The following is a 10,801-nucleotide window of genomic DNA, read 5'->3' on the forward strand; positions in this document are numbered from 1 at the left end:
GTCCATTTACCGTTTACAAGACTACACAAAGGTTTTAACCACTCTTACAATACAGTTCACCTTCAAAGGAAGTCCAGATTCATGAGAAAAGTTTGACTGAAAAGAACAAAAGACACTTCAGTGGGTTTGAGCAGGTTTTTATTTCATCTCTATGTATTGCTTCTTTGCTGTACAGAGGGGTTTAAAGCAATCGTGAACGTAATCCACTTCCTATTCCCCGACTGTAATCTACTTCCAATCAGTGCGTTTAACTCCAGCAAACAACCGTTTCAACCAACTCCGATAGCAGCTATCAGAGATCTGTAGAAGGGCAGCTCAGGTCGTTAACAGTCACTGAAGCAGACTCTTGAGGAAATATCTTTTCCATCTCAAATCTGTAAGCACGGCTGAATAAAGAATTTCAGAGACAGACACATACATTTTAGCTCTTATTGGAAAAGTCAAGCGTGACTCGTAAGTGCTTTGGAACTTGTTTTAAGAAAGCCCTGCAAGGTTTCGATGTTAGAGCTTCTACAGTCTACACGTGAGGAGGCCTTTTATCTACATTTAGTGAAAGTCTTCTCGGACAGCGGCACTAAGAGCTCTAATGTGACCACGACATCTGAGGTTAAACCGTGTTGTTTGCAAAAGCAGGACTTGGAGAGAAGAAGGTCTTCCAGGTGGGATTTGGGTGATGTTTCCAGAACATTCTCTTCGGTTGTGGGGGCGCAAGTCGGACTTTATTTGACCACACTGTGAAAACAAAAAGAAAACACGGTCCATTAGTCATTTATCTCCTAAGAATGTAAGTACATGTTCATTTTCCCTTCATATATTTATCGGCTTTTTCCCCTCAAATTAAAGACGAGAATTTTAAAGGAAGAATGTGCAACTTTTTGATCCAGAGTACATCCTGTACCTTTATGGGAGTGTTTGTGTCTGATCCAGTTCCCCGGTCTCAGAGGTAAAAGTCTAAAGAGTTAATATTGAGGACTGCAGGTCAGGAGTGGAATTAAAACAAAAGGAGACTGTGCCGTTAAGGTTGCAGCACCTAAACGTTGGAGAACTGTCTTCCTCAGGATCTGAGAGTAGTGAACTCTGTGGACATTTTTTTTTAGAAGTAGCTACAGGAGGAATGTGTGACTCCAGTAGGTGTCGCCCTTGAGCACCGGCATGAAACCAAAACAAACTGCTGTTTGCCGACACCAAGCCTCCGCTCTCCTCCAGCAGGACACCTCCAACCCCTCGTCACTCGCATCCGCACCGAGGAGTTATGAATAAGAACGCACCATTAAACACAAACGGCGGACAAAATTGTTGATTGGTCCAGTTGCTATTGCCTGTCGCCCACATTGTTGTGTTAGCATGCTAATGTTAGCACACTTTGGTTAACTCCTAGTAAAACATTTTCCATAAAAAACTGACACAGAATGACTCAAAGTGACCCTTAAGTGACATCCAAATGAGCAGTAAGACTTTGTTATTCTTCTTTTCTCCAGTCCATGACTAAAACAGCTTCATACACAGCGCCGTCCCGTCCATGTAAACACGTCCCGACAACAGTACAGCTGACGGGACAGTCATGACTCAGAGAGACATTTACAGAGGATTTACTTGATTTCTGCTGGATTTATGTCTAAAATGTCGCACAGTCTTCCTTGAAAGACACGAGAATGGTATGACTCCTCTCATGTTACTCTTTTGTTAATAATATATCTCCTGCGTGATGATCTGCTCGACACTCACACGGTGGTTTCCTTGTAGCGGTCCAGAGCCTCCTGAGCTACCACCTCAGAGAACTTGGGGTCGGACCAGGGGATGTCGCCCGGCACGTTGAAGTTCATGGGTGGCGAGTCGAAGAGCTGCACGGACACCTGAGTCTCTCCGGGCTGCTTCTCTGTCTCACCTGGCTTCTCCTCAGAGTCCCTGCTGATCACCTGAGGAACAGAGACGCTAAAGTTATCTCTTTATGACTTTTTATCTTATTTTCAACTTCACATCAGTTTTCTACATTTAATCTCGAAATGTCAAGATTATTTTTTATCATTATGACTTTTTTAACATACCTCAGTATATAGATCATCACTATGATTCTCTATGCTCTCAAACTTTGTCTTTCTGTTATTAAATTCTTCTTCCTTCTATTTCAATATTTTGAACTATCTTTTTTTTTTATTCGCATTACTTTGAATCTTATAATTCTGAATTTGATTATTTTACTATATTTAATTTCAACATTTTTACATCTTATCTCGTTTTTAACTCTTTTATTGTGACGGCCTTCTGGCCTGTGAAGAGTCGCTGCTGTGTTGTTGTCAGACACATTGTCCACTCACCCATCAGCAGATACTTTGATTTACTGATAAACACACCTCATCCTCTTTGCACATCCTTGCTTTTTGAATTATTTGTAATAAAACTTTTGTACAAATCAGTTGAATCGTGTATTTTCCTTGTTTTCGTCGTGTCTTGGGAGCCGGGTCGTGACATAATGATCGTCATGTTCCATTATTTAGACTTTCAATCTCACAACTAAGACTTGTTATCTCATGAAGCCAGACTGTCATGGGGAATTTTTGATTGTTAATTTAAGGTTTTCAATATTTTTCACACATAGAAGCCAAATGATGCTAGTTTGAAACTTTACTGTTGCTAGTTAGATGCAACCTATCCCTGATTGAATATTTGATTCAGAACGTTTTTTAAAAACTAAGTACAAAGAAGAGAAGTGACACACAGATCAGACACATGAATGAAACATTTCTGTTATTATTGCTTTCGCTGAAAAGAGCTGCTAAACTCTCTTTCGTTGCTTCTACCAAAGGCAGAAGCTATTTTAATGTAATAATGTTAGTGACATGCAATGATAAAAATGTATTTAACCAAACTTAAATTAAAACATGATGCATACTGCAGCTTTAAGATTATGTCTCCATCATGTTCTGTACCAGTCTAAAAAGCGTCACCAGTAAGTGCAGATAAAGAATGGATGCAGCGCCTCAGTGAAGTCGTTAAACAGCGCAGCAGAGCAGCGAGCGGGTCGACGTACCGTCTGAATCTTGAAGATGTCGTCCTTGGTGTTGTTTGCCAGAGACGACACCCAGCCGAACTGGCTGTTGAGGAGATCCACGATGGAGGAGGTGTTGAACATCTGCTCCTCGAACCTCTTCAGAAGGTTATTGTACTGCTGAGTGAAACGCTCGGTCATGGCCAGCGCCGCCTCCAGCTCCTCTTTCAGCGGCCCCTCCAGAGGTCTCTTACCGGAGCAGTCTGCGGGGGGGACGAGAGAGTGTGAGGTTAGACTGAGCTTCAATGATGTAAAGATGTTTTATTTGTTTTATTTTGGCAGCTAAAGAGACAGATGTTTCACTCATGTCTCCTCCTGATCTTAGAATAATGCCGCACACTTACCCACATGTTGGATCTCTTTGCATTTCTCACACTCGTCTCTGAACCTGATGCAGCCGGCTGAGTTGCGGCGGATCTCTCTGCAGGTCATCTGTCCGTTACCAAAAGGTTTGGTGATGACCACGTCTTCGTTCAGATCGCCGTCTGTGTCCAGAAACAATCACAGGGGTTGATGTTTTTTTTTCTTCCAGTTAACAACCTCCTAAACAAAGTTGACTTGCATGTCTTAAAACTGACTGAAAATCCTTCAGGGACGTTCACTCACCTGATGTCACAAAGTTTGAATTTCTCACAATTAGTAGTAAAACTATTCTACGTAATCGAGCCATGCTTTCTCACTCAGCATGTGCACATTTTATCTGGGCCCTGGGTATGACGGCGGTGCTTTGACAACATTTTGATGCAGTCAAATTAAGCCCAACATTAGATTTCGCTAAGGCCGGTTTTCTCTCTTTTTATTCTTTCACATGTCTTAGTAAGAAACTCATACTAGTCCGACATCTCACCTCAGAGCGCTGATCTTTTAAGCAGTTTTCAAAACTTGATTTAGTTACTTTGAGGACTTTTTTAAAATCATTTTTAAAGTCAATTTGTCTTCTTCTTCTTAATGTAAAAAATAAAATGTAAATGTTTGTTATTTTAGGATCTTTTTTTTTTTCAAATCAATGAGCAGGAAAGAGATCTGCTAAACTACAACAGATAGTTTTTTAGTTTCATTTAAAGACATCGTCACTGCTCATGGGAGTAGAGTGTGCTGTACCCTCATTAGGAGTCATGTCTGTGTCGAAGTCCATCATGGAGCCCATGGAGCTGAAGAAGTTCTTGCCCATTCCCATCATGGGCGAGAACAGACCCTGGAAGCCGTGGAAAGGATCGCGGAACAGAGAGCGAATGCTTCTGCTGTGGCGGGTGAACGGTCCCAGGAAGAACACGGGAGGGCTGTAGTGCACGTGATCAGCAACCTGAGAACAAAACAGACACTGAACTATAATACCTGTGACCCACTTTTAAGGATTTAGTCTATTCCTTATTCTAAAAGTGTCACAGTTTGAAAGATGGTTGACTGTGTTTCAGATCCTTTAGCTGTTTATCACTCTTAATTGTGTCCTGTAATTTAAGTCAATAAGAGTCTTTGTGTCCAGTGTTTCTGACTGTACCTTCATGCTGTCTGTAAATATGTTGTTCACGCCATCAGCCATCTCTATGTATTTGTCCTCCAGGTTCTTGAACTCTTTGCTCTGTCGTTGTCCCTCCCTCTCCAGGACGTCGATCTTCTCCCCGTTGATCCAGATGGAGAAGGGAGACGTTCTGTTCAGCACCTCCTCCAGCTGCAGACAGGAGGAGAATGAATCAAAACCTTCAACATTTAAACTACTGCCACCCGACCTCCCTGACGCCGAGCTTCCACCATCAGACTGCCTCGTCCCTCAACCACCATCGCCGTCCTCGAGTGAGTTCATAAGAGAGCGAAGGCACGAAAGCCTGACATCAGCCCCGCACTTTGTCTAGGATGAGTGTATGTGTGTATGAATGCGATGGTCTAACCTGACGTCCCACCAGTCCTGATCCGCTGCTGCATGATCTGGAGTAATATTTGACGCAGGTGTTCTTCAGACAGGGCTTACACTCCTCCCACAGAGCCTTCATGGTCTCGTTGCACACCTCCTCCTCCTGCTCCAGCTTGGTCTCCATCTCCTGAGCTGTGAGCATCGCCTCCTGCAGGGACAGACATCATTGCTGGATTGATAAATATTTTTATGTTGTTCGTCTGACGACTGCTTTGAATGAATTTAAAGAACCTTCTTTCTACAGCTGTTCAATCAGTCACATTCACAGAGTTTCTACCTGATAACATCCTGCTGCCCTTTTCGTTTTGTGGATGAAGAACTTGTCTTGTAACATCAATGTGATGAGAAGATGTATTGGCACTAATCAAGCCATTATGTGTTCCAGTAAATCTTAACTAAAATCATATTTATGAAGAGACATTTGAATCCATGAATTAATATATTTTTAAAAACGGTCTCAGTCTGTGTGAAAAGTTTGATGACATGTTTTGACCTCTTTCTGCTCCTTGGTCTTCTTCAGGGCATCCAAAAACCTCTTGTGCTCCTCTGAAGATTTCTGCATCACAGTCTTCATCTCCTTCACTCCGTTGACAGCGTTTTCGATCTGTTTCCCCAGGTACTCCTCGGCCAGAAGGGAAATCTCTGCAAAAACACGTTGATCACAACTTTTCTGCAGGTGTAACTTCTTCTTAAAGGTTCTTTAGTCCTACACTTTTTCGCTCATGTCATATTTTTTCCCCAGCACAATTTTTTTTAAAGGTTTCTTTTTGTCTTTTTGATGCCTTTATTGAGAGACGGGACAGTGGAAAGGGTCAGAAATCAGGAAGAGAGAGAGAGAGAGTGGGAAGTGACATGCAGGAAAGGAGTAACAGGTCGGATTCAAACCTGGGCCACCCACTTGACAGAGTACAGCTTCTGCACATGGTGCGCTCACTAACCACTAGGCTAGGCAATTCCCAAATATAACTTGGATTTTTTAAAAACTCTTTATTTGGTTATTAATTTTATTCAAATAAAAAAGGTTTTTATGAGAAAAAAATACAGAAACACTGAATTCAGTGTTTGTCCTTTTCATTGAAGCATGAATGAAGTAACAGAAATAACATATTTAAATGTTATGTTGAGCGCCCCATGTACAGAGGCTGTAATCCTCATTGCAGCGTCTGTGGGTTGGAATCTGACCTCAGACCTTTGCTTCATGCCCCCTCCCCTACTCTCTCCTCCCAACCCTTCCTGTCTCTCTTCATCTGTCCTATCCAATAAAGGCAAAAACCTCCCCCCCAAAAAAAAAAAGATGTAGTGGTAACTGTATAGTCTCGTCCAGTTATCTAATAAACTAATAACAAAGTGAAGAATACAAAATCAAATGGTTTATTTTATTATATGTGTGAAGAGACCCTTTAAAGTGTTCTTCAGTGAAACTTACGGCTAAGATCGTCCTTGGTTGGAGGAAGGACGCAGTTGGCAGAGGCCACAAGAAGAGCGAACAAGGCGAGACCCTTGGACCCCTTCTTCCTCATCATCATCATCATCATTAACATCCTCTCTGAGGTCCACGGGGCCAGCAGGCAAATATGACGATAAATCCTGGAGAAGAAGATTAAAAACACATCAGTCCAGCATTTTAAAAAGGTTCAGTTTTGCCCTCCTTCTGTTCTGTTCTGTTGTTGTAGTGCCGCTTTTTGTCCACTGGAGGGCAATAGAGGCCCTTTGAAAAACCAGACGGAGAGCTACGCAGTAAAAAAAAATGACCAAGCTCGCGCAGCAGTTCTCCACCCTTACACAGCATTACATAAAAATAACTGCATGGATCAATACTGATAAATAATTCAGACTCATGCCTGCTGAATGCATCGTTTCCTTCCTATGCCGTGTCGTTCACCAAACACCAGCATGGACCTTCCCTTCAAGCTGACCTCACGTCTTTATTTTTCATGTGACTTTGGTCAAACTGTGCCTTTCAATGAAAGAGAACAAACAGCCTCTTTCTGTTAACAACCTACTGGTGTGTGCCCGGTCAGCTGCCCACAATGACAATGTTAGCTTTTACAGAGAGTGATTGTAGCCCTTGATTGTCTTCCTTTACACTGACGCAGACAGTAAAGACAGAAAGAGACAGTCAGCAGACGGCTGGACAGTCATGCAGCTTTTCCCAGGCCGTGCAAATCTCTCTCACTGTTGATTATTTCTGCAGCCACAGATAATCCTCCCTTCTGTACTCTAAACTGTAATTGTAAAACAAAGAAATTATTATTTTTTTAAAGCACTTTTCCAAGCTATAAAAAGCCAAGTTGGGAAAAAAATGAAAATACAACCCTTATCATGGCATACAGGAATGCAGACCTGATAAGAAAGCATATCAACATCAATTGCAGACATTCAGTGTGTGACTCTTAAAACTCCCAAACCACAGGCATGGATCTGCTGCCTCCCCCATTCTGGATTTCGTAACCTGGCTGTAGGTAATACAGTGTTAGTGAGATCTAATACAGCAGCCTGGCTTTAAAGCTTGGGCCAACACTAAGGTTGAAGGCCATGTTTGAAGACAAACACCTTGCAAATGTAGCCTGGGAAACAGATGAAACTGCAAGCTTGTGTTATATTTGCTCGGGCAGATGGGCCATGGTTCCCCTCCCACTGAAAATAGATTTCCAAGCAGCCTGGTTGAGGTGGAGTCTTGGGGTGGGGACAGCTTGCAAAAAAAAACTGCAGTCCCTCGACTGTCCACTTGAGGCTGGCTCCAAAAGCCAAGAAATCCCCAATCGAGCCCATCTTCAAATGCCAATTTTTACAGCAGGAATTATTTACAGTCAGATAGAAATCTTTTTGATTTATGAAGGCTAAGAGTTTTGCGTAGATTTGAATACATTTGCATGAGTCGAGGTTGACTGACAGGTGGGTGCGTTGTAGCTCTTTGCCAGGAGAGGCTTAAGACCCACCTTCTTGCCATTTTCTAGACCGATTGAACGTTACATGGAGACAGCATTTTCAATATGGCGACCACCACCAATGGGCCTCAAAACACCTCATCCGACACCAATGATTGATGTCACCGGGACTACGTCCATGTTTTTTTATACAATCTATGGTTTAAACAGGAACCTTAATTTATTGGATACTAGAACTTACCTAACCTATCAGCCACCTCTAAATCTATATTTTGTTGTTTTTACTGATTATTGGTCCATCTATCTGCAAAAATGCTCGTTGTGTTTTCTTCCCGTCTTGTGACAAAGCTAGTAGCAACTCGTCAGTATAAAGAATGTTAAAGAAACTCTCTGGATGTCTCTTTAATCTTCTCTTCAGAACAAAATGTCACCGTCTCTCTGAGAGAACCAGCAGGACTGTAGACGCCCACCTGGGGGAAGAAAAGAAAAATGTCTGTCCCACTTTCTCGTCTCTGTATGAGCTCACCAGTTAAACACCTACACTGCAGCAAATTGCAGACGCTTACAAAACAAGGTCATTACTCAGTTTGCAACGAAGCATTTACTTAATTACAGCATGCAACTTCCTGGAAGGTTTGTCAACAGGGACCAAAAAGCTTTTTTTAATGGGGGGAAAAAGCAGAAGGAGTTTTAAACATTGACCTGCAGAGAGAGGAAATAATGATGAAAAAAAGCAGAGAAAACACAGACAAGGCCAGAGAGAGAGAGAGGAATACTGAGTAAGTTAAACAAACCAAGGGAAAAGAAGGCGACAGAGGAGGAATAATTTACTATGTTATTTGCAGAACTGAATCTGCAGGGATCCTGGTTACACAACTTAAAGAATGCAATCTGACCGCCCGTCCTCCCATCCAGATGTCGCCTCCACGTCCGTCCACTTAAGTTAGATTTTTATCTTTATGAAGTGAAATACAAGAAAAACATCTGTACATTTTACAGAACATGGTTTCTGAGGGGGATCACATCGGCACCAGATGCTCTGTTTGGTGTTTTTTTTATTGAGTCCACATCCAAAACAAGCAGTTCAGCTGAAACAGATACATCACTGTGAAATATTTCTACATAAATAGAACAAGTATTATGTGTCTGAAGTTCAATTTTTTGTATTTTGTACATTATATTAAAGTATTATTCTCTTCCAATTCATGCCAGTCTATATTTCCTACCGTCGTTATGTGACACAATATGATCGTATCAAATACAGTAAGAAGCTTGTTGTTCATTAATAATCCTTTTATTTAAACTAAATGTGTAAAGGCTCCAGCTTTCATAGAGGTTCCAAATGTGAATAATTTCCAGCTTTCTTAGTGTTTCATGTAAATCAGACACAATTCATCAACAATGGCAATAAACACAAGTTGAAGCTATATTTTAATATGTACCAGTAGGAAATGTTATTCTTATTATCGTGACTTAAACCTTAAATATACTTTACAGTGTCACATAATAGTGAATACTCACTGCTGATTGAATGCTGATTGCTTGATTTGAATTCTTTGCACAAGTTTTCACCACTTTCATATCATTTTTTTTAATATACTTTTATCCTTTTATATCATTTCAGTTCACTTTACTTTATCCTAAATTCTGTTTTCTCAACTAACAGCTGTACTGCTGTAGCATGTGAGGTTTCTATTAAGGGCTCAGTAAAGTCTCATCCATGCGTTTCTTCATCAGTATCCTTTTTGGTATTATTTTTAGATGAGCTAATAACTGCGAGGGAAGTTGCTGCTGCTCCTCCTCGTGTGAAGCCTGAACCTGCAGAAAAACGTGTTTCCCAGATCTAAAATAAGAAAGAACAATCCAATCTGGATCATCAGAGCTACATTTGAAATAAATGGGCCACCGGTACATATGGCCTCGTTCTGAGTGTTTGGGGATTTTTGCACTCATAGGATTCACTTGTCATATTTTGTGAAAATATTAAGGTCAGTTCCAGCTTTTCAGCAGCGTATGCAAATCTGGAGGATTATTACAATATGTGAATGATGTTTAAATGCTCTCTTTCCCCCCCATTATATTCCATCCTGCATGCAGGCTATACTTTCTTCATTACTTATTTATGCATACAGTTAATAAACAAGTTTAAATTCATAATAATAATAATAGCTTGAGCGCCTTTTGTCAAAAAACACTTTTGACAACACAAGCCGTCCAGCTTATTATTACTGCTGGGTGTGTTTACAGTGCATTAAAGTAATTCATCCCAATATGATGTCATCCTCCCTAATCCAGTTGTTTTCATCCAGAAATGGAGGTCACACCCATGAGTAGGCAATACAAACCACAGTCAGCACTTTAGCATGAGGAAAAACAACTCAAGGTAACATTATTTTATAATAGAAACTCGACAAATATTTATAATCTGACAATTCATGAAAAAAAAAAAATATACAGCTACTGTTTTGCACTTTTATTTTCTAATTTATCTTAACAACAACAGACATCAGGTTGCATTAGAGACAGTTTTCTGGGAGCATCTCTGAGCTGCAAACTCTCGTCATAATAAAAGATAAAAACATCTCTGACTCACCTCTGTTTGTTTCCTGAGACTCCAGACCGTCTGAAGCTGCTCGGGTCTCTCTGCTGCTTGTATTTATAGCAGCGGATAACGGGGACGGTGCAGACATGTGATTCACTGACCGGGCATGCTGCAGCCCGCTGCTGCTGCTGCTGCTGCTGCTGTCAAAACACCGAAAACACGAGTCAGCTTCCTGCTTTACCCTTCAAAATAAAGACCTTGCTTAATCTTTCATAAAGGCTTTGTTCCTAAACTGCTTCAAGGGAGAAAAAACAAACGTTTATTGTTGAGTATAAAAAAAAAATAAAAAAAATAGAGTGTCATTAAAGTCTGTCAAGTTAAAATATTAAAGTCAGGAAAGAGGTTAGCAAATGTTA

General features: G+C 41.0%; 1 protein-coding gene across 1 annotated transcript; it reads right to left on the bottom strand.

Moving 5' to 3' along the window:
- Positions 1-121: 121 nt before the first annotated feature.
- Positions 122-10,582, bottom strand: clu (clusterin). The gene is made up of 10 exons (XM_020639926.3): positions 10,437-10,582; positions 6,382-6,542; positions 5,449-5,597; positions 4,933-5,103; positions 4,545-4,715; positions 4,148-4,349; positions 3,391-3,531; positions 3,029-3,249; positions 1,726-1,916; positions 122-732 (listed from the first exon to the last, which is right to left on the bottom strand). Exons 2-10 carry the CDS (start codon positions 6,494-6,496, stop codon positions 720-722), a joined length of 1,374 nt encoding a protein of 457 aa, XP_020495582.2. The 5' UTR covers positions 6,497-6,542; positions 10,437-10,582; the 3' UTR covers positions 122-719.
- Between the last annotated feature and the right edge of the window lie 219 nt (positions 10,583-10,801).

Source organism: Labrus bergylta, chromosome 15, assembly GCF_963930695.1.
Source record: "Labrus bergylta chromosome 15, fLabBer1.1, whole genome shotgun sequence".
NCBI lineage: Eukaryota > Metazoa > Chordata > Actinopteri > Labriformes > Labridae > Labrus > Labrus bergylta.